Below are 24,861 nucleotides of genomic sequence, written 5' to 3' on the forward strand. Positions count from 1 at the left end.
CTCTGGAATTGCACAAGACTGGCCTGAATCAGCTAGCTAAGTGGCTTTGGGTAAATAATCTCTCTGAACCTTGGTCATATCTTCTGTAAAACAGGGATGATAATATCTATATCCTAAATGTGTTAGGAGGATTGAGCGTAATTCTTTTTTTTTTTTTAATTTACTTATTTTATTTATTTTTGGCTGTGTTGGGTCTTCATTGCTGCACGCAGGCTTTCTCTAGTTGTGGCGAGCGGGGGCTACTCTTCGTTGTAGTGCGCGGGCTTCTCATTGCAGTGGCTTCTCTTGTTGTGGAGCACGGGCTCTAGGCAGGTGGGCTTCAGCAGTTGTAGCACGTGGGCTCAGTAGTTGTGGCTCGTTGGCTCTAGAGTGCAGGCTCACTAGTTGTGGCGCATGGGCTTAGTTGCTCCGCGGCATGTGGGATCCTCCCGAACCAGGGATCAAACCCATGTCCCCTGCATTGGCAGGTGGATTCTTAACCACTGCGCCACCAGGGAAGCCCCAAGTGTAATTCTTTATGTAGGCTGAGAAGCACAATACCAAAGACACAGTAGGAACTAGATAAATGGTAGATTTTTTCGTGTTTGATATAAGCATAAAGCATAGGTAAGGGGTCTATTTCTGCAGAGGGTATAGGTTTGAGGGAGTCATTTTGTGTATTTCTTCCTCTGAATGATAAAGATGTCCTACATGATTTTTAAAGATGAAAAATGTTGTGCCACTCATCTGTAGCGAATAACCTGAAAATACACACTTGTAGACCAAAAGGCTTACTTAACTGGAGATTAAAAACAAAAAATCTTACAGCACATAACAAAACAATAAAGTACATTTTCAAAGGTGAAAAAAAAAAAAACCCACCCAACTCATCCACATTGTGCAACTAGCTAATAGGATGTTTAAAGACAATTAAATCATCCTTGAGAAAATGCTTACATGTAAAGACAAAATTGTTGTGACTATATATTGTGGGAAAGAAAATTAACTAACGAGGTTTAGGGTGAAGTTACAGTGTACTGAATTGTGCCATTAAAAAAAACCAAATCCATTCGTTCATCAACTATTTGTAGAGCGTCTGCTACCTGCCAAGCACAAACAAAACCATTCACAACCACCAACTCTTCTTTGCTTTCTTGGGGCCCAGGAGTCTTCCCCGTTAAGAACGGAACTATCTCGGTTATCAGCTTACGCTAAATTTACCGAGCGCGTCATTGAGCAAAGGAACATAGCAAGCCGACCCCGACCCCCGCCTTGCGCAGATCTCGTGCGTTTACGTATAATCGCATTTCGAAAACACCAAGGCGTACCTACGGTGTCCCACGAGGAAACGGTAGCGCAACAACAGCGACTTGTTCCGCCCGCGTGAAAGATGGCGCTTGACGCGTCAGCCATCCCGGCTGCCCGGTTTCTTCTTTAAGGGGGCGGGGCCTAGAGAGAGCAGGGGGTGTGTTTAGGAGGTGTGTGGCTTTGTTTTTCCCGCCCTTTCTCTCCTCCCCTTGCTCTCACAGTATTCGCTAAGGGTGAATGAGGAAAGATCTGATAAAATTTACCAGGAGAAGAGCACAAGGCGGGAAACGACCACGGCGTGAAGCGGGTTCGGGGACGCAACGCGCGCGGGGGCGGGGCCAGGGCCGCGGGGGCGGGACTGCGGTTGCGGTCCTATGCCCGCAGCGGCGGCGGCGGCGGCGGCGGCGGCGGAGGCGCAGGCGGTGGCGAGTAGGTGAGTGAGAAGCCGGCGTGTAGGTGGCTGTTTGGGCTCCGGGTGCCGGGACCGCGCGGGCGGCGGCGGAGGCTCTCGCCAGGGCTCTGCTCGGCTGGTCCTCTCTTTGCCGCTCTCTTCCCTGATCGAAAGCCGGCATCGGGATTTTCAGCCCGGCGACCAGTGGAGTTGCCTTCATCCGGGCTTTCTGGCAGTGGCGGCGCAGAGGCAGGGGGATAGGGATCGGTTCGCTTTTCCGCGCACAGCCTCCGAGCTGGCTCCTTCTCGGGGTCCCGGCGTGACACTCAGAGGGACCCGTCGGACCCCCTGTGCCGTGACTCAAGGAAAAGGAGCCTCGGGCACCGAGAGGCCTGGCCCGGGGAAAACCAGAGGGCGGGAGGCGCGCGGCTGCTCCGTACCAAGTCGGGGTCCGAGAGGGGATAAAGCGGCGTGGCGTGGGGTAATACTACTCGTCTACAGAACTTGAAGTTTCTAAGGATTGCTGATGTCTTGTAAATTTGGGCAGCAATTCTAGACTGTCTTTTGCTCCCGTTCTGTGGTTCATGACCTGGTTACTTCACTTCTCCGAGGATACACAGACTTACTTAAAGGAAGTGACCATTATGACTTGGGCATCACTTGACTGATGGTATCGGTTGCAAAAAGAAGTGCACTGATTACGCGTCTGCTGTGACCACTCAGGGTCTGACTGGCCCCGGTGAACTCCACCAGGCTTCTGTATTCAGGAGACCGGGAGGTTATGCACTTGCCCGAGAGAGATGGCCCTTTAAGAAACAATGAAGATTGTTAGGCTCTAGTTAAAACAGTCTGGTTGTGGCCAGTGGATAAATTTCAATTCAAACTGTTCTCATCTCTCTTGTGATGCAAAGCAAGGGGACACAATACGTCTGGCACTTTAATTTGTACAAAGAGAGTGGAAAATACTGTTAGATACGATCTTAGACTTTGGAAAACTTTTAACATAAAGGGAACATCACAGAAGCAAGAATACAATATATGGGAAATTAATAATATGGAGTCAGAGTACTTGAAGTATGATGGTGTTATGTGACAGAGACACTGTTGCCAGCACCTTGGCAGTCTAGGAAAGCCCTGAATCAGTTGGAAACTACCTCATGATGCCTGTTCTCTTTACGCACATGAAACAAAAACAAGAGAAGTGATAGACCACATTGCAGATTGTGCACTATGCCAGAACTAACCTGCTCCAAGGAAACAGTTACATAGGGGCTAAAGTGTTTTTCCCCACCTTATAAAGTTGATAAAATAGTGTCTTTCTTTGGCCCTGTTAGCAGTTCAGAATTTACTTTCAGAGAGAGAGAAAACCAGAGGAGACTCCTATCTTTCAAGCCTGCCCTTGGGCTCTATTTTAATTAAGTAATTCTAAGGAGTAGTAGGTTAGCCTGCCTATTTGAGAAACTGGAGCTGTGAGAGATGGTCTGATAGTGATATGATGAACTTAACCTCTGAGTCTTGAAAAGTGTTGTGAACTATCTGGTGTTGCAAGCAGATCACTGTCAATAAAGTTGGTCTGGGCAGCTCCTGTTTTGGAAGGTGGGCTGGTTTAGGATCCTGCTTCTCTTAGAGCTGGGAGAAAATAAACAGAAAACATGGTTACAAGAAGTGTGGGCCTTATGATGGTTGAATTCTGATTTGCAACAGCAGTGGACCAACCAACTTTCTAAATATCAATCAGGGAAGAGATGGCTGATTTTTAGCAAAGGTTTAAGAAAAAGCAAAACTTCAAGACTACCCGTGTGCTAACAGTTTTAACAGGTGATAATTAGTATAATCTCTACATCTGCATATGTTGGATGATTTTCAGGAAGTATATTGGGTACATCCTCATGAACCCTGTTTTTTGTTTACAGGAGTGTGGCAAGCCACTGTGTCACCCAATTTGAATCCTGGCTTCCCTCAAAGACTCTTACGGCTTTTGTTTGATAACTCTCTGGTGTAGCCAGCACTACATGTAAATAAGATATATAGATAAAAGACTTGATTTTGAACTGATTTTTTTGAGCCATGTCTGTATGTATGGATTTTCTTTACCAAAGATGATGACTTTAAGTGTTAGTAGACTCATTTTACTACTCTCCTAACTGTACTCCTCTGTGACTTTTGGCAGGATTTAAAGCTAAACAATTCAGCGTAATCTTTGTCCCTTATTCTCTTTCTAATGATACTAGCAATGAGACTGAATGTAATTAGTGGTCTATAATAGTTGAGTTTTCACAATCAGGTAAAAAGTTGTCCCATAATCTAACCATATCTGCTCCAGGGCTCAATTCCATTTAAGGAAGTGTTTTTATTTTCAACATAATGATGAAATGTTTGAGTTGCAGTATTGCCTTTATGATTATTCACCTTTTTTATCCAAAAAGGAAGAACAAAAGAAGAATATGTTACCATATAATTGTATAGCTCTGTGTTTACTTAATTCGTCTCCTTGGTCTCCAGTTTGCTGTTGTTAATTATCATAGCATCATTACAGTTTCAATTCAGATTATATTCCTATATTCTGTCATTATAAACTGACTGTTTAAATTGTATCCATAACAGTGGATATTTTAAACTATACAACTTATACCCACTGTAGTCTCTTAAGTCTATTAAATTGATATAACACATTTAAAAAGTGAATATTTCCTAAATGAATTTCTAAAATAAAAAATACACAAGAACTGTTCTTGTGTTAAACCATTTCTGCACATACCTGCTGTAAAGCGTTTTGCCAAGCACTTATAACTATTCTTGACATCATGATAAAAGTGCTCATACAGTACTCTAAAATTAGAGTCGTTTTTTGTTGGGGTTTTTTTTTTGCTTTTCATCAATCTCTGAACTCTCCTGACAAGATGTAGATCAAATTCTTTATTTTAAGTAAAATGGTTTACTTTGACATGAATTTAGTTACAGATAAAATGTTAATTCCCAAAGCAATCATACAGGCAAAGATAGATATATCATAGTTCACCTATTATTAACTACTATCCTTTACCATTATATGACGAATAGATTCCACAATTTTAGACTTGTTTAAATGAAATTGGTATTGAATATGCATAGGTATTCAATTTTAATATTAGGCAGGAATGATTCATTTTACATTAACATCACATTGAATGTACACTTTCAGAGTGATACAATGGGGTGGGTTAAGATATACAAGAGACCTGGATTCCAGCCTGGCTTGGTGACCTTGGGCAATTCCTCTTCTCTGTTTTCTCAGTAGATTGAAAGGTTGACTGGGCCCATCCAATCATTTAGTTCTCTACATGTTTTAAATAACTAAAGCTTTTTTACTTTAACCGTTTAGTAGAACTCTCTTTGCAATGATAAAAGGCTACGCTGCTTTCTTGAATAGCATATTAAATGTATTTATCTGTCATTTTAAACACCAGTATTGGGCTTTAGCATCCTGTTACCCAAAGAGAATCATTGAGTGCATTGAGGACTTTTTGCTCATTTTCTCTTATGGTTCTAGATTGTTGTATTCTTGCAAGCTTTTGCCTTTTTTTTTTTTTTTTTTTTAAGGTTTTCTGCTGTCAGGTGTGGACTGCCATAACAAAGTACCACAAACTGGGTGATGTAAAAATGAGAAAAATGTATTCTCTGTTCTGAAAGCTAGAAGTCTGAAATAAGGTGTTGGCAGGGGCATGCTCCGCTAAAGGCTCCACGGAAGAATCGTTCTTTGCCTCTTCTTAGCTTCTGATAGTTACCAGCAGTCCTTCACATTCCTTGGCTTGTAGCTGCATCACTCCAGTTTCTGCCTTCATCTTCGCATGGCCCTGTTTTCCCTGTCTGTGTGTCTCCAAATCTTTCTCTCCTTGTAAGGACACCAGCCATTGGATTAGGACCCCCATCTTAACTTGATTACACCTATTTCCAAATAAGGTCACATTCACAGATACAGGGGGTTAGGACTTGAGCATATATTTTGTGGGGGACATAGTTCAGCCCACAACAAGTGTCATGGTCTCTAGCTGAGCCCTCCCTTTCTCAATTTGTTTCCCTTTAGTTCCTATGGTTTAGGAACCAAATATCCTATCATATTAGAATTGCATATAGGCTGGATATTTAGAAACAGTGAGGATCCATTCTATGAGCTTTAGTATATAATATTTTATATTAATGTTCAGAGGCTTTTTTTAAGGCCATTATTTTGGATTTCTAAGTGTATGCCCTGAATATAAGTGGCATGTTACTATGTATGGTAGTACATTTTGCGATCATCATATCGCAAACACTTAATATGCACCTGCCATGCTAGTTTAATGTCTCTTTCATGTAGGAGACATGCTTCCAAATCTTTTTGACTGAAGAGGAGAAAACCACGTATACGTAAATCATTTGAGGGTTTGGGGGTTTTTTTGACCTTAGAATGCCTTTTATTTCTTTTTTAAAATTGATTTACAATGTTGTGTTTCTGCTGTACAGCAAAATGAACCAGTTATACATATACATATATCCACTCTTTTTTAGATTCTTTTCCCATATAGGTCATTACAGAGTACTGAGTAGAGTTCCCTGTGCTATAGGTCCTTATTAGTTATCTATTTTATATATAGTAGTGTATATATGTCAGTCCCAAAATTTGCGTTTTTGATGGATGACTTAAAATCGCTGAACCTAATCACTGGTTTTGTATGTCATTGTTTAGATAACCTTGGAGCTTTTGGATAATGTGACAGTTGGGATGCAGTGATGTCGACTCTCTGTCCACCACCTTCTCCAGCTGTTGCCAAGACAGAGATTGCTTTAAGTGGTGAATCCCCTTTATTAGCAGCAACCTTTGCTTACTGGGACAATATTCTTGGTCCTAGAGTAAGGCACATTTGGGCTCCAAAGACAGAACAGTTACTTCTAAGCGACGGAGAAATAACTTTTCTTGCCAACCATACCCTCAATGGAGAAATCCTTCGAAATGCAGAGAGTGGGGCGATAGACGTAAAGTTTTTCGTCTTGTCTGAAAAAGGAGTAATTATTGTTTCATTAATCTTCGATGGAAACTGGAATGGGGATAGGAGCACCTATGGACTATCAATTATACTTCCCCAGACGGAACTGAGTTTCTATCTCCCACTTCACAGAGTGTGTGTGGATAGATTAACGCACATTATCCGGAAGGGAAGGATATGGATGCACAAGGTGAGTGGGTTTGGAAGCTTATTAAGCATGCTAACCTAGCCACTGAAAGTTTACCTTCTGATACATTTTTATCTAATTTTTAGAAATTACATGCAATTAACTTCAAAAAGGAGCTGTTATTTGCTTCTACCCTATTAGGTACGGATAGATCTAGGCTGATGTCTGTGGTCTTCTAACCCTGGAAAGTAGGAGATGATAGCATCACATTGTAAATAGAAAGCCAGAAGCTTAGAGAAATAAGGAAACATAAATTTTAGAGTCTGGATTTGTCTTGGGAGCCTTTGACTCTAAAAGCTTTTTGTTTCTGCATTGCATGACCCTGTCTTTCACTTACCACTGTGTGGGTGTAAGCAGTTCAGAACAATAGTTTCGTAACCCTTTGCCCAAATAACCTTTGGTCCCTTTAATTTCTTTGCCAAGTTCCCAAATTTGTAAAACGAAGAAGTTGGACCAAATGGTTTTCAGGAGATATTCCTTTTAATTTTGTAGATTGAGCTAGAGGAAATCATTGTTGTCCCCTAATCTTATAGTTTAATATATAGTGATAATTATATTTCCATATACTGTAATTTTGGCAGATGAGAAGAACAAATTTAATTCTCCTTTCTGCTTTGCAGTTTGATACTAACATGGAAGTCCACTAAAGCCTTACTGATTTTATAAGGCTTTTACCAAATAGCAAGGAAAAATAGTATCTTTTAAAAGAAGAGTTTTTTTACTGTGTTTGCAGGCTTGCCTCCTTATTTCTCACATGCTTATGAAAATCATTTAAAATCTGGAAGCTGTATAGTCACTAGATTCATCTAGATCTTATCTAATTTGAAAAGTACAAATCATTAGTTTCCTTTCTGAAACTATGCAGATGTTACATTGACTCTTTCTGTCACATTATCTGTTTTTAACTGCAGACAAAAAGGGTGTTTTTATTTTATTTCATATTGTCTATGAGAGCATGGATTTGTTGGGTTAATCCCCCCCACTTTTTTTTTTTTGCCCTAAAGTGGAACGTGTTTTTCCCATGAACTAAATTACCCAAGAAGATGTCTGCCATTTAACTGTATTGTGAAAAATAAACAAGTATCAAAATGTTGTGGTTTTTTTTATTTTAATGAATTTTCTCTCGCTCAGGAAAGGCAAGAAAATGTCCAGAAGATCATCTTGGAAGGCACAGAGAGAATGGAAGATCAGGTAAGGTGCAGATTGCATATTACCACACACTGCTAAACCCACTACATATGTCTGTATAAAGCTAAGGGCTGCTTCTGTTAAGGCCTTGAAGACATATTTGTTTGACAGAGTGAGCCTGAGCACGAACAGAATCTTTATGAAGATAAATGGAATAAACTGGATGAAAACTTCCATATCTTAGACCTGAAGAGTTAAATAAATAAAGGATAATAATAATTGCATCCACAAATTAATATTTTGCTTCCCTTTTTTTCTGTTTGCACGGGATAAGTTTTGGATAACTTGTTCATAGTAAAAATTTTAAATTCTATATGAGTTTTGTTTTTTTTTTAAGGTATTGCTTCTCAAACATTTCCACAGAAGTAGTTGTAACAGGAGAGTGAGTGCCCCTAAAGTATCTGGGGGTACAGACACAGCTCTAAGCATCATATTTCTTTGAAGTCCCGTGTTGTATCTTTAAAACTCATGCAATTTACATTTTATTCCGTGATATATCTTTTTGTTTTAATATTACAGTTTGCCGGTGATATTCCTCACCTTCTTACCACTCGGGCTTCCAGTGGTATCAAGTCTCCAGGAAAACATGCTGTGTTTATCCCATGGTTTTGAACATCCTTAGGGAGCAGGCACCAGGGTTTGAGAAGCATGATTGCAAGGGTATGGCTTCCCTTATGGAAATTAATTGCAAAACATTTCAGTCTAGGGCAGAGACGTTCAGAAGGCGAATCCCCGAAGGAGAAAGTGCTCTTTGCTTTTACTCTCATTGCTTCTGGCCACCCTCCTTGCTCCTCTGTTAAAACTCCAGTCTAAACTAGCCTTCTCCCTGGTTCTCTTTAGCTTGCCTGAGACAAATGATATTTTAAACAATGAACTTTTTCTAAAAGTTTGTCAAACTACAGGAACATGAACAAGGGAAATACAAAACCCTATAAAATGATCTTCTTTACAAAATTGTTATGTTTGTACTTTTGTAAATAACTTTTACAAAAGTCAGAAGGAGGTAATTATGGGGCAAGTTCTAAGACTTACAAGGAAATGTTTCCCTTTACTCAGAGAAGCTCAGCCTTTGCTTGCTGGTCAGTAAGCAGGGTGCCAAGGAATGGGATGACTTTCACCAACTTCTAGATGTACCTGCTAGTTACAGAGTAACTAGTAGACTTATCTCAAAATAACAAAATTTAGGACCCAGTAAAATTCTCCTTTTTCTGGGATTTTTTTTCAAACCAGAAACCTGTACTTAAAAAGTTGACCACTATTAACATTAAGGTTTATTTCTCGTTTAAGGGCTTTTGTTGAAAATGTTATCCTATCCCTTCTATGTCAGGAGGAAAGTATACTTGGACAAACTGGAGGTTTTTAAAGGGGAAACGTTCACCTGCTGAAAAGTTCAAGTTAGAGAAGTCCAAGGAGGAAATAACTGGAAGCATTTTCTTTTAGAGCCTCTTCTGTGTTCAGCCGTCTAGGATTTGTCATTGTTGTTAAGCTTCAATGAGCATATCCATTTGCTTATGATGATAAATGTCTGAGATGCTGTGTATGACATACTATATATGCCTACACCTAAGGGAAGGTATTTTCCCATAACTATCCTTTCTGAAAAGGAGTCACCTGATAATCGAGTTCTTGCAAATCTCATATCATGTGCTTGCAGTGACTTTATTTTGAACAATAAATACTGTTTGAGGATGATACTTAGTCTAAAACAACTTTAATCAGTGCTAGTTTTAGATGCTTATAACTGTCATCTGATAAAATCGTTTTACAAGGAAGCAAATTTAACGCAGCTTCAGTTATTAATCTTCTTGAATTGCATGTGTTGATTGTTGTAGTTGTAAGCAGACATTTAAAAAATTACTTTGAAAAGTGAAAACAATGAGTGGTTTTATGTTTGTAAGTTACTACAGGATGGATTTTTTTTTTTTTTTTAAATAATAAAACCTCCTGTGTGATGCAAGGGGGCCTATTAGGATAAAATTTCCAGAGACAGCATCACATTTAAATTCTTCAGCAACTTATATGATAAGGGGCTCTGAAAACTAGGTTTGGTCACTCAAAAAAAGGACTGACTGTAAGGATGACAGGGGTTCTAATTTGAATATGCATGTAGTGAGTTTGAATATAATCATTTCATAAAACGTGAATGAGGGGAAAAGTTTTATTGTTAGATCTTAAATAATATGTGATTTTAAAACATGCGTAGCTAAAAATTGATAGACATGTGACAATTTCATCTGCCTCTCTAAAAGTTTACGTATTCAGGATGGGCAAAACATTTTGGGGGAGTGGTGGTGGCAGTGAATAAATGAGGGAGCACCCGTATTTGAGACACTTTACGTGTGTGGTGTTCTGTATTGAATTTTCAATTTCATTCTAGAAACTACAGATTTTAAAATTACATCTTTGAGATGTAATAAGTAGTAGCATTACCTTGAAAGAACACTGAAGAAAATTTGTCTGCTTTATTGATTCTTAAAAATATACATTATGACTTTGATTTGCATTTGGGTAGATTATACCTTATTATGAATGTAGAGATTGAGGGGTTATTTTTAGATTTTTTTTTTTTTTTTTTGATGTGGACCAATTTTAAAGTCTTTATTGAATTTGTTACAACACTGCTTCTGTTTTATGTTTTGGTTTTTTGGCCACGAGGCATGTGGGATCCTAGCTCCATGATCAGGGATCGAACCTGCACCCACTGCGTTGGAAGGCAAAGTCCCAACCACTGGACCACCAGGGAAGTCCTGAGATTGAGTATTGATTCACACTTTACTACTGAGTTATCTGCTGAGCATTTCAAAGCCTTTTTATGCTTGGCTTTCCTCATTTTTAATATAAAATGCATCAGTGAGCTTTGATTAACAAAAGTTCTTATATCTCAAATAAAATTTCAAAGGAGATCCTTTCTAAATTTGGTGTGGTGATTTAATTATTTCGTGTAAATGATAAACCAATGATTCCATTCTGACTAAAGAAAATTATTCCTGGGACTTCCCTGGCGATTCAGTGGTTAAGACTCCATCCTCCCACAACATTGTAAAACAAATGTAGCCCCAATTAAAAAAAAAAAAACAAAAAACTGTATACTTTCAATGAGTTAACATATTCTAGGCATAGTATGGGATATGGGAAACTTTCCCGTAATAAAGATATTTAATTAACAACAACAAAAAAAGTCTTCGTGCTCCCACTGCAGGGGGTATGGGTTCGATCCCTGGTTGAGGAACTAAGATCCCGCATGCTGCACAGTGCAGCCAAAAAAAAGAGAAAAAAAGAAAATTATTCCCGGAAGAATGAAAAGGAGTTTTAAATAGCATGTAAATCCTTTAGAAATAGAAATATTTTGGAGTAGTAGACTTGTTTGGGGCTGTGTTTGAACAAGTTATCAAGTATTTCTATCAAAGGGTATTATTCTTTGCTTTCAGTTTTTGATTTTTTATTGCCCACTTTATCCTATATTGTGTGACTTTTCTTCACCTCATTTTACTTTTTTATGCAGGGTCAGAGTATTATTCCAATGCTTACTGGGGAAGTAATTCCTGTAATGGAACTGCTTTCATCTATGAAATCCCACAGTGTCCCTGAAGAAATAAATGTAAGTTCTCACTTGTAATGTTAAATAGGAGCAATGGTACGCTTTATCAATTCCCTTGAGTTATATTACTATGATGTATATTAGTAATATTCTAATTTTAGTAATATACATTTTTTTGTCATATATACTATTCATATGAATTATTAGCCACTTTAACAAACACACTTAAAATCCTGAATTTTATGGCCAGAGGCTTTTTGGTCAGTAATGGTAATATGATACAATTAAATTTATTAAGTTAATTTCTCCACTTTTGTATTTCCTAAGTGAGAGAATTTCAGACCTTAGAGAATCAATCAGTATTTAATGCAGTACTTTTTGTAACAAAGCAGTGTACAAATCACTGGCAGTTAATGGAAGTTCACTTACCTTCACTAATCTGATTTCCTTAATCATTCATTTGTTGAGGACATTAGGAATTACACGCTATGCGTGTATAGAGAAATCTTTAGGAAACTATTTTTGTTGCTCCCTGACTTTGTAATTAAGATGTGTCTCCTGATTGTGACGGCTCAGAAGAGGAAATTGTTCTTGTAAGCATTGTTGCTTAAGCTGTCTGACCAGCTTTCACATCATTTGTTCTGCAAGTTTGTAGTGATGCACACAGATTGTTTTATGGGGATTTGTGATGCTCAGAAATGAGGGCAGTGTGTTATATTGAGCCTAGACTTCAGAAAACTTGTGTATTAAAAGTGTCATTTCAGCGTTTTGTTACAGCCAGAATAAATTTTTTTTTTTGGTGCATTTCAGATAGCTGATACAGTTCTCAATGATGATGATATTGGTGACAGTTGTCATGAAGGCTTTCTTCTCAAGTAAGAATTTTGTTTCTTTTTGTAAAAGCTGGATGAAGCAGATGCAAATCTTACGCTCACCTGTGACGAGATTGGGAAGGAAGAAAATAATAACAGAATGCCTGCCTTCATTATTCTAGGGTCAAAATGCATATCTGAACTATTGCTTAGCTTTGTGTTACTTCTTTACTTATCACATGCCTATGATATATTTGATGTTACTCTATTTAATATTTAAAGAAGCTGAATTTCCGTAGTACCCAGACAAGAATTCTTGGACCCTTGTTTGGTTCCGGTTTCTTGTTTTTCTTCTCATTAAAGCTGAAACTAAGAATCCTTTCAAATTAAGTTGCATTGTGGATAGACTTATTTCGGCCTAGAAAAGAAAATTATTCATATTTGTACTGATCCTTTCCATTTTACAATAGATTTTAGTGCTTAAAAGTGTGAGCTCTAAAACCAGACTTCCTAGCTTACTGCTGTGTAACCCTGGGCAAGCCACCTGAACTCTCTGCTTACTGCTTACTTCCTGGCAAGCCACCTGAACTCTCTGTGCCTCCATTACCTCATCTATAAAATGGGAATATTAGTAGTACCTACTTCATAGGATTGTTGTAAGCCTTGAGTGAGATAAATCATATTAAGCATTTAAAACAGTGCATGGCACATATAAGCACATAATAATAGCTAATAGCTTACATTTTCTATTTATATTTCTTCTAAGAAAGTGATAATAACAATAATAATAACCAGTATTTATTGAGTGCCTATGTGCTAAGTCCCTTAACTAAGTACTGCATCTACACGTATAATCTCATCTCCTACTTGAGTGTTTCTTTACAATTACAGATTATCACAAAATTTTATTTTAAAAAATAAGGAGTGAAAGGATAAAGTATTTGCTTTTATGTCTACAGTCTTCTCCTTTAGGTTCATGATGGAGTCTTAGAGGTGTGAGCTTGTTTAATCTCCAGGCCTCACATGGCTTGAACCAGGAGCTCTTTAGTCCTGACTCTGCTCAGTGTCAGCCATTCATGTTACTTTGAATCCCATTTGACTTAAAATTAACCACTTAACCTCTCTACACCTCAGTTTCTTCCACGATAAAATGGTAATATTTTACTAACTGCATTGTTTTAAGGTTCAAGTAGAATCTGTGAGAGGCATGTGGTGGAAAATGCAAAGTACTATAGAAATAAAAGATGACATTATAATCAGAGCTTTGGTGTTCATCATGTAAAGCTATAATCTTTTTTTTTTTTTTTTTTTTTTCAATTTATAGTGCCATCAGCTCCCACTTGCAGACATGTGGCTGTTCTGTTGTAGTAGGTAGCAGTGCGGAGAAAGTAAATAAGGTAATTTATTTTATAATCCAGCAAATGATCTGACTTTTTTAAACTGCTAACATATTACGGATTGTAATTTAAAGGTTAGGTTGCAGTCAAGATGATCTAATAGTATAAGGAGGCAACATAATCTGACCAAATTACTGTGACACTCTGTGGCAAAAATGAGTTTAAAGTAAACTGTTTGAATAGGAAGTCATTTATCAGTTTCATTGTGATAATTCATAAATACTAGTCTCAGTACTGTATAAATGGTTTTGAGAATATTTTAAAATCAGATGTTTTTAAAAATATTTGTCTTCTATTTCCTAATGTTATCTTTAATAAATGTGAAGATAGCCATGTACTTTTGGTACTAATTACAAAGAAATGGTATCTGATCATTCATCTTGATTTCACTATCTTGCTTTTCCCCCTAAATCTATTCCTTTTAGGGACCTATTGCTATTTAGTGATCGATAGAGGTTATATCTTATTCAGTAACATTTGTGACCATTTCTTTTAGTGCTCTATGAGTTAATAAATAATTAATGAACAGTTACCTTTCCAAGCATTAGGTAATAAACTAAGGGATTTTGTACTTTTCTTCACTGATCATTAATTAGAGAGAGAAAAGTGCACATATCTATCAGTTTAAACAAACCTAATTTTTCTAAGTTTTACACAGGAAATATATTAGGAATGATTATTTGCTTGACAAATATATTCATAATTTTTTTTTTCTGTAATATAATAAGCTACCCTGTATAATTACTTGACCCTTGATTTACCAAAATTAAATTTCTGGTACAACCATTTATGACAGGTTAGCTTACCTCTGTTATTACATTACATCTAGTGACTTACTATTTCTGTTACCCAAGGAAGGTAGCTTTCAATTTGTGTCCTCCGAAGCCGTCAGGTTCCACAGGGCCTTCCCAGTTGCTTCTTGGAGGGAGAAAGCCTCCATGGTTGGGGCTCTGTTTTTCAAACATTTTTCTCATCCCACATCCTCTTCTAGTTTAATAGCTTCCCTTTTATCTTTTCTCTTTTTAATTTAAGAAAAGGTTGCCATCACTAGTTTGAAAACCACTGCTTTAATATAAAAACTCTGAATATAGTCTGAATTCCAAGGTAGTTAGATGGCTTTTTATTTTTCCTAATAGAACTATGATCAAATCCTGTTAGAATGATAGGTTTCTAATCCCCAACCAATGGCTAGCTTATTTTAAATTAAATTTGAAAGAATTAATTCTCATTCTGTTGAAGGAGTTAGACACTTAGATATTCATTGTAATGGGATTTTACATGTAGAACTATTAACAGAAGCCATAATTCTGCTTGATTTAACTGCATTTAGTTTTCTCGTCCAAACTGTTTACTTGTTTGAAACACACTTGTTGCTGGGTGGAGATACAATCAATAATTATATTAGGTCATTATTTCCGAATATAAGATTAGGAATAAGGGTTCCATGGTCAAGTAAGTTTGAGAAAGTCTGCATATTGTTTCAGTCACCTGGAGAGTCACAATATGTATTCAAATGTTAAAGGTTTTGAGATACCATACAGTAAATTTACTAACATTTCCCAAACTTACTTGACCACAGAATACCTATTTTAAGCAACAAGTGTGATATCCCATAGACTATTCCAGTTGACCATGGAATACTTATTTCTCAGAATAGATTTTATTGACAATAACAATTGAAATTTCTATTCAGATCTCTTTCATAAGCAAACCAGTGACCTTTTTACTTCATATTTTAATGCTAAAATATTTTCACTTACAGATAGTAAGAACATTATGCCTTTTTCTGACTCCAGCAGAGAGAAAATGCTCCAGATTATGTGAAGCAGAATCATCATTTAAATACGAGTCAGGGCTCTTTGTACAAGGCCTACTAAAGGTATAGTGTCCATTTATCACAGGTGAACCCAATTTTTTTAAATCATTTTTGAGAATCTTTATACATATATTTTGAATATTAGCATTTAATGTGTCTCATGTTTATATGCCAAGGAGCTGACTTCCTTTACGCAGGTCTGAACGTGGAGTACGTGTCATATGAATTTATAGTTAGTATCAGTGAAACATCACAGAATAACTTTCTTTGTGTTTCTCTCTGGTTTCCTGTAGCTGCCTGTCTGGCCTCAGGTTTTTTTTTTTTTTTTAATATGTGCTTGAATCAAGTTCCATAACTAAATGGGAACATTTCTTTTTTTACTGAACGGATTTGAATTTTGGTGTTACCATTTTATGTTTAAAGTACCATATTCATTTATTGAAAAAATGTTAAGCTGCTTCCTATCTTGAAACAGTGTACAGGACTCGAGCAATTCCTGGATGTATGTATGTGTGTGTGTGTATACACACACACACATATATACATAAAAAAAAATTATTTTATATTTTTCCTTTATTTACTTGAGTCTGCTTTTCAAGGAGCAAAACAGATAAATATAAATTAGCAATTATTTTCAATAATTATGGGGAATTGTTATTCACTTTATTGAATCTATTATTGATGTTTCAATTATAGTCAAAGGTGTGAAGAAGTAGATTTCCTAATGGCTATGTGAGTCTCTCAGAGTGAATACTTTCTTGAGGATATAGGTATAGTAAAATGAAAGAAAAAAATACTAAAAATTGTTGCAAATAAAAATTATTTTCAGCTTTTACATTTTCAATAATGTGCGTGCTCTGAGCTGAGAATAATAGTGTTTAAATACAGAAACTACTTAAGAGGAACTCATTTTTGATTTGAATTGTACAAATCTGAAAATTAGAACTTCTCCTATCAAAGGCGTAATAAGGTACTTAGTACTTTTGTTTCCTCAGCATCATCTCATTTATTGTATAATTTTATCCCTAAAAGGGACCTATACCAAATGCATAGTGGAAAACTTGAAACTATAATTTAATGAAAAAATATTTGTTAAGAGTTTTCCACGCAAGTTTAAATTGTATAGCTTTCCAGAGAATACTTTGACATTATAACAGTAGGTACTTGTTATATGGCAGCTGGCTACCCACCCAACTGACTATACCTGGAAAGAAGTACATTTTTTACTTACTATAAAAATACATATTCATTGAGACTTAACAGAATATATGAATAATCAAGAAGAATGTAAAAAGCCACTTGTAATCTCATAATCCAATGAATAAGCCCTGTTAATATTTGGCATATTTCTTTCTGATCTTTTTTTCTTCTGTTAGTGTTTTTTTCATATCTTCCCCTCCCCCCAAAAAAATTAGATTATACTTTACATGTTTTAACTTCCTTTTTCACAGTGTATTGTGAACATCTTTCAATATCAACACATAAACATTGGCAACTTAATTTTTAGCAGCTAAACAATAAACCATTTTTATTTATTTAATCACTTCTCTTTTTGGATACTTAGGTTGTTTCTGGCGTTTTACTGTCTAACCCAGTGCTGTAACACACACATCACTGGAATTTGGCACACAATCATGATTCATTTTCCAGGATAAATTTCTAGAGCTGGATTTGCTAAGTTAAAGCCAGTTTTTTTTTTTTAATTAAAAGATAGTTCTTCATATCTTTTGGAGTAAAAGACAGTAAATTTTCTTTTTCTGGGGTTTTATCTTGTTCCTTCATCTGGTACATAGCCCTCTGCCTTTTCATCTTGTCTTTCTGTGAATGTGGTTTTTGTTCCACAGGCTGCAGGATTGTAGTTCTTCTTGCTTCTGCTGTCTGCCCTCTGGTGGATGAGGCTATCTAAGAGGCTTGATGGGAGGGAGTGATGCTGGGTAGAGCTGACTGTTGTTCTGGTGGGCAGAGCTCAGTAAAACTTTAATCCACTTGACTGCTGATGGGTGGGGCTGGGTTCCCTCCCTGTTGGTTGTTTGGCCTGAGGCAACCCAGCACTGGAGCCTACCTGGGCTCTTTGCTGGGGCTAATGGCAGACTCTGGGAGGGCTCACGCCAAGGAGTACTTCCCAGAACTTCTGCTGCCAGTGTCCTTGTCCCCATGGTGAGCCACTGCCATCCCCTGCCTCTGCATGAGACCCCCCAACACCAGCAGATAGGTCTGGTTCAGTCTCCCCTGGGGTCACTGCTCCTTCCCCTGGGTCCCGACGCACACACTACTTTGTGTGTGCCCTCCAAGAGTGGAGTCTCTGTTTCCCCCAGTCCTGTCGAAGCCCTGCAGTCAATTCCCACTAGGCTTCAAAGTCTGATTCTCTATGAATTCCTCCTCCCGTTGCCAGACCCCCAGGTTGGGAACCTGACGTGGGGCTCAGAACCTTCACTCCAGTGGGTGGACTTCTGTGGTATAAGTGTTCTCCAGTCTGTGAGTCACCCACCCAGCGGTTATGGGATTTGATTTTACTGTGATTGCGCCCCTCCTACCGTCTCATTGTGGCTTCTCCTTTGCCTTGGATGTAGGGTATGTTTTTTGGTGAGTTCCAGTGTCTTCCTGTCGATGACTGTCCAGCAGGTAGTTGTGATTCTGGTGCTCTCGCAAGAGGGAGTGAGAGCACGTCCTTCTACTCCGCATCTTGGTTCCTCTCTCAGTAAATTTTCTTTTCGTTTATAACAGGATTCAACTGGAAGCTTTGTGCTTCCCTTCCGGCAAGTCATGTACGCGCCCTATCCCACCACGCACATAGATGTGGACGTCAACACCGTCAAGCAGATGCCACCCTGTCACGAACATATTTATAATCAGCGTAGATACATGAGGTCAGAGCTGGCAGCATTCTGGAGAGCCACTTCAGAGGAAGACATGGCTCAGGATACCATCATCTACACGGACGAAAGCTTCACTCCTGATTTGTATGTCGTGCCCTGCTTTTTGATATTGTCATTAAGCAATATTAGACAACTGTATCTTTTATGAGTAGAAAGAAAACAAACAATTTGGTGTTTAAAAGGAAAGAAATATTACTAGGAGAATTATACTGGAAGAAGTATTTGGTTAATCAAGCATTTTTTCTTAAATGTCAGCTTTTCTTAATATAATTGTGTTTCCCGTAAGATAGGTCAGAATAGTGCTTAAAAATAAGTATTTAAGTATTTATTTAACAAATGTATATTGAGCCCCTAGGTGCAGTACTTGGTGCTAAGGTTAATAGTGGCCAACCAGACAGCCCCAGCTCCTTACATTGCTTATAGACTAGTGTGTAAGAGTCATAAAAGGCTTATTAACTAAACCTTATTAACTAAGGAGGTAATTCTCTAAGTCTGTTTTTCCTTGATATATAAATATAAAATATGGCAAAACTGTCAAAATATATTAATAGAGCATTCTTTTACTTTGCATTTTATATTGTTTTATTCATTTCTTACCATAAAGTCTGATCAGTAAATTAACAAGAAAAAAAGTAATGATAGTAACATGTTGAATGTGGACTCAACTAGAAAAAAAAAAAAGATGATAAATCTGAATTATAAAACACTTAAATGATGTTCTGAAATCAGGAAAAGAAATTATAGTATACTATCATGGTTCTCTTTAATCAGTTTAAAGTGCCTGGCACATAGAATGTGCTCAATAAATGTTAACTAGTATAATCGAGGTTTGAGTGTACAAGGCAGCAGTAAAATTGGAGCAAGCAACCCTGTCCTGTGTCTTGAAGAAAAATTTTGAGCTGAGGCAACAGACATGTGAAGCACCAGTAGTCAGACAGAAGGTGTTGCCCAAAAGCATAGCAAGGAAACACCATGTCCAAGGGATCCCCAGCCTCATGTGTCTCTAGGTGCAGGAAGATGGCTTCATTAGGACCCAGCTTTTCCCAGCTCTCTGGTGTTCTTGTTGGGTCCTTTGAAAGATTTAGGGGAATTGGTTTAGAAAACAAATTGGTCAAAATAAGAATTTCAGGTCCCTAAGTTTTCACATATAGGTAATTTTGGCACACGTGTCAAAATTCTCAAAATTAATCTGATCCTTCAAGCATTTTCTTCTTTCCTAAAGTGTTTGGTTTTTTTTTTTTTCTATTTTTTTGGTGGGTTCCTGGAGAGTGCTTTTGGGGGAATTTTTTAACACTTTGCTTCACCTAATTCACATATGACCAATACAATCAATTTATGAAACAGATACGTTCAGAACACTAGACTTAAATAGCTGAATTCTCTCTCCAAAGCCAGAGAAAGGTTGTCAGTGCCCACACTGGCCACCAGTTGGACAGCCAGTAATTGTGAAATGCTGATTTTTCCCCCTTCTGAGTTTCCTTCTTCTGTAGTAGGGAACACCCATCTCCTAAAACTGGGAAATTTTAGGTACTTTCCTATTACCTCTGCGCACACACCTCCTTCCCTGCTACTCCTGTCAGTTATATGATGATCCTTACTATTTTCAGTCTTTCTTTTCAGTTAAAAATTGCTTACCTTAGTAAATGTTATATTACCCTCTGACTTGCGTATAACCTAGCATCCCAGTAAATTCCTTAGGGAAGTAGAAGGCAAGGAAGGGGAAAGAAGAAGAGAAAAGATCAAAGGGGGTTGGGAAAGGGACAGTCTTTTTTAAGAACCTACTATATCCTAGGTTGTGTGGTAGATAAACATTATCTCAAGTGTGAATTACAACTTAACTTCTTACTCTGCTCATTGCCAATGTAGCTGACATTTTCTTAGGTAGCTGATTCATGTTACTTGCCAGATGATGGGCTTGTGGATACAAACCCAGTGGTCAAGATGTTGCAGATAGTCATCTGTGTGTGTTCCTTAATCCCACTTGAATGTTACCCAGCATTCGTCCTCTTACCTTTTTTTCTTCCTAAACTACTTATTAGAAGTTATTAGTATGTGAAGTTAACCTTTTATTTTGTTTTGGTTTTTGGTAGTAGTGGTATGTGTTTATTTTTGTTGCTGTTCTATATTTTTGAGATGGCGGGATTGGTAATTATATTTATTAACCGCCTGAGGCTCACGGTATTTTTTTATAATGTGTATGATAGATACATACATACCCTTCCTGGGACTGCTTATACTATTTGAGAGAAAATAATTACATTGTGGCCTGACAAACTCCAGTAATAGACAAATGTATCCTTGAGTTAAAATGAGTATGTATTTTATATTTTCAAATATATATATATCTAATTCTTATAAATATGTTTATAATCCCACTTCTAAGAATTTAATTTATTGGCTGGTATGAGAGGTTGTGGAAATCATTTCAACATTTGGCCTGTTTTTTTTCATAGGAATATTTTTCAAGATGTCTTACACAGAGACACTCTAGTAAAAGCCTTCCTGGATCAGGTAAATGTTAAACCTGAGATTGTCAGAGTGAATGGTATGACATGTTTTCTTTTTCAATATATCCCACACTGCCTATACTATATATATAATTTAGAATTAAGTCCTTTTGTAGAGTCTCTGATCTTTCTAAAGTGTCAAAATTATTTTTCTTCTGAATTGTTAGAGGGGAGTAGCCTGTATATTAACAATTAAAGATGCAGCATCCCCCAGTTCAAATAATAAATGTTTTAATTCTAAGCACTAACTTATAACCCAAGGGTGTTTTCTTTTGGTAAGGGGGATATTGTACAAATGTTTATTTGCCTTAATTGAGCAAACAATGTCTTTAAAACTTATTTACATGATAGCATCTTTATTGTCTCATTCCTTTGAAAAAAATCTAGATTTTGAAGAAAATTTTAGATTATATGGGTCTTATTTCTTAAGATAACAGAGATTTGTCATAATTATCTTTCTGGGGATCAGGCCAAGAAACAGTGTCATAGATGCAGCTTTGAAATAACATAATTGTTAGGTTGACTAGGAATTTTGGATCCAGGTCTATGTGATCTGTGACATATTACAAAGTTCAAAGATAATCCCAAGTCATGTAATTCCATGCTTCCCAAGCAGAAATAAAATCCTTCTACCACTACACATGTACCCCCACCCCCCCAGAATAGAAAAATATGAATATCTCAGAACCATAGTCTAGGACTTCCCTGGTGGCGCAGTGGTAAAGAGTCCGCCTGCCAACACAGGGGACACGGGTTCGAGCCCTGGTCCAGGAAGATCCTACATGCCGTGGAGCAACTAAGCCCATGCGCCACAACCACTGAGCCTGCGCTCTAGAGCCCGCGAGCCGCAACTACTGAAGCCCACGCGCCTAGAGCCTGTGCTTTGCAACAAAGACAAGCCACCACAATGAGAAGCCCACACACGACAACGAAGAGTAGCCCCCGCTCGCCGCAACTAGAGAAAGCCCGCGCGCAGCCACGAAGACCCAACACAGCCGAAAATAAATAAATAAATAAATAAATAAATTTATTTAAAAAAAAAAACCATAGTCTAAGCACGGCTCACCTCTGGTAGCTCCAATTTTATTTGAAGATGTGGGCAGAGAAAAGTTAAGTAACACAGCTAGAAGTAACTTATATCATGATTTTTAATGACAAATAAAATGAACACGGATACAGTCTAAGGCAGAAGGAAAAATTTGAGTCAGTTCTTAAAGATAAAACAGAACTGTTAGATGACTCCCAGACCCATACCTCCGCCTCCTCCTGTGTGTCAGGGCGCATCTGTGGAAGTGGTTAGCTGCTCTAACGTGAGTTATCTGCCAGGCACTGTCAGCGCTGAGACAGAAACATGCTGTGTATAAGTAGAACGGGGCAAATTATTTATAAAAACGCTTCATTCTCCTGCAGATCTTTCATTTGAAACCCGGTCTGTCTCTCAGGAGTACTTTCCTTGCACAGTTTCTGCTCGTCCTTCACAGAAAAGCCTTGACACTAATAAAATATATAGAAGATGATACGTAAGTCAGACTCCTAAATGGAAGAAAAACCTTCATACGTTGCTTCTGTTTTGTTCCCTTTGGACATTTTCTGTGTTATAATTTCTTTTTTATTATTATTTGTAGGCAGAAGGGGAAAAAGCCCTTTAAATCGCTTCGGAACCTGAAGATAGACCTTGATTTAACAGCAGAGGGCGATCTTAACATAATAATGGCTCTAGCTGAGAAAATTAAACCAGGCCTCCATTCCTTTATCTTTGGAAGACCTTTCTATACTAGTGTCCAAGAACGAGATGTTCTAATGACTTTTTAAATGTGTAACTTGTTAATGTTGCGTCACGATCATAATTGCTGGTAAAGTAGCTCCGTGGTATTGGGGAAACATGATTCCCTCGGGTTGTGGCCTAGAGTCCTACTCAGCAATGGTAGTTAGTTACACTGCAGTTGTCACAGAAAGCCTGTAAGGGGATGTTAGGTGCAGTTACAATAAATGCACCTTTTCCTGGATGTGCTCTCTTGGGAGACAGACGTATGTTTACAATTATAATAAATATTATTGGTATCTTTTAAAGATATAGGATATAAACTTGACCACAACTACTGTTTTTTTGAAACTTATGATTCATGGTTTACAAGTATCCAAGTGAAATCTGAGTTAGCTTTCACAGATATAATACTAGTTGACTTTCCATCTCTTGGTGTTCCTTGGTATGTAGGATTACTGTAATACTTTTACAGTCAGCTAAAAATTAGAGCATTTAAATCGTTTCAGTTCCACAAAAGGAAGTTAGCTTGAACATAGGTTAAGTTTTAGAAAGAAAATATTGATCAAGCAGATGTTTTATTGAAATCAATTGTTCGATCCTACTTTGCAGACTTAGTCCTTGGGATTCAGTCTGTGTAGAAACATCAGGCAGTATGTATAGTCCCGATTATGGTGAACCACAATCAGGGTGTTTTTCTGTTTGTTTGTTGAGCTCTGTCACAGAAAACGTAGAGAATTGGATTTTATGTTTCAGTAGTTATTGCCAACTTTTTTCAGTTAATTTTCATTATTTTTGAGCCAAATTGAAATGTATACCTCCTGTGCCTTTTTTTTTTCTTGGAAAATATAATCTCTTGGAAAAAGTTCAGATTTCACTAGTCACTCATTTTTTATCTTGTTTTCCTCTTGTATAGTCTTCCTCTGATTTAGCAATCATTATAACTCCGAGATTATTAAATGCAATAGAGAAATACTAACTAGTAAGATTTTTTTTCAGGAACAGGAATAGTATCTTCTTCCTTAAATTTCTGCCCGTGTTTTTGAAGTTGTTGCCACGTCTCTTTGCCTGCATGTAGGAGGACTAGCAGGAGAAACGTTACTGACATGCTGTTTTACTAGGTGCTACTTTGGCAGAACTAAGTGGTCAATTTCTTTTGTTTCCTTAATGTGTTTGGACCATTTTGCTAGCTATAAAATAACCAATTAACATAATTCTGTGCTAGAACAGTATTGACAAAATAGTATACACAAGCATAAAATATATTTTTATTTAAAACTGTGGAAGTAACATAAAAGGGAAAAGTATTTATAAGAAAGGGATAAAAGTGATAGAGCCCCTCTGCTCTCACCCACCAAATTTAACCAAAACCAACATAGGTCCTAATAGCCTTTCACATCACTAATAAGAAAAGTGTAGACATCTCGATTTTTAGACACATACTCAACTAGATTGACAGATGCTCTGGCTCAGTCATGAAAAAATGTACAGATTCCACCTTGTTGAACCCTGTATTCAGTGCTATTTACATGATAGATTATTTAAGTGCTAATTATTTTCTTTTGCTGATTTATTGTACCATTGTATGGGATGCAAGTTGTACAGTGAAATAAGTTATTAAAGCATGTGTGCACATTGTTATATATCTTTTCTCCTAGATGGAGAATTCTGAATAAAATATCTTTGAAATTTTGTGTCTTTCGGTTATTTGCTTAGAAAAGCAGTGCTATGATATTGAAAGACTGATTGGCTTCCTGCTCTGCTGACATTCATGTTGTATCTAAACAATTTTTTTTATTGATTTTCTCTTTTGAAAGAAAATACATTTAAAGGTTCTATGTGATGCTGGAATCATATGTGGTTTGATTGTTTTGGTTTTTATTTTTTTGTCTGCTTAACTCCCAGGACTGCATTTTGATTTTTTAATTTCTATATTAATATATCAGATATAAGATAATGCTTGTGTAAATTCTTTTTTTTTAATTATTGTTATAATAATATTAATACAACCTAAGTTGAAGTTATTCCTTCCAGGTCCCCAGTATAGATGTCCAGTATGAAAGTGAAAGTGTGAGGAATCTAAACCCCTTAATTTGG

General features: G+C 37.2%; 1 protein-coding gene across 2 annotated transcripts; it reads left to right on the top strand.

The window, feature by feature from the left end:
* Positions 1 to 1,656: 1,656 nt before the first annotated feature.
* Positions 1,657 to 24,456, top strand: C9orf72 (C9orf72-SMCR8 complex subunit). 2 transcript variants are annotated; one of them, XM_036856647.1, is made up of 11 exons: positions 1,657 to 1,720; positions 6,384 to 6,871; positions 8,000 to 8,059; positions 11,559 to 11,654; positions 12,405 to 12,469; positions 13,731 to 13,803; positions 15,566 to 15,682; positions 18,344 to 18,579; positions 20,949 to 21,006; positions 22,413 to 22,522; positions 22,628 to 24,456. In XM_036856647.1, exons 2-11 carry the CDS (start codon positions 6,428 to 6,430, stop codon positions 22,812 to 22,814), a joined length of 1,446 nt encoding a protein of 481 aa, XP_036712542.1. In that variant the 5' UTR covers positions 1,657 to 1,720; positions 6,384 to 6,427; the 3' UTR covers positions 22,815 to 24,456. The 2 variants fall into 2 exon arrangements, with proteins under 2 accessions (XP_036712542.1, XP_036712543.1); XM_036856648.1 differs by lacking the exon at positions 15,566 to 15,682 and having other exon boundaries at positions 22,628 to 24,439.
* Positions 24,457 to 24,861: the final 405 nt, after the last annotated feature.

Source organism: Balaenoptera musculus, chromosome 6 (genome assembly GCF_009873245.2).
Source record: "Balaenoptera musculus isolate JJ_BM4_2016_0621 chromosome 6, mBalMus1.pri.v3, whole genome shotgun sequence".
NCBI classification, from domain to species: Eukaryota; Metazoa; Chordata; class Mammalia; order Artiodactyla; family Balaenopteridae; genus Balaenoptera; species Balaenoptera musculus.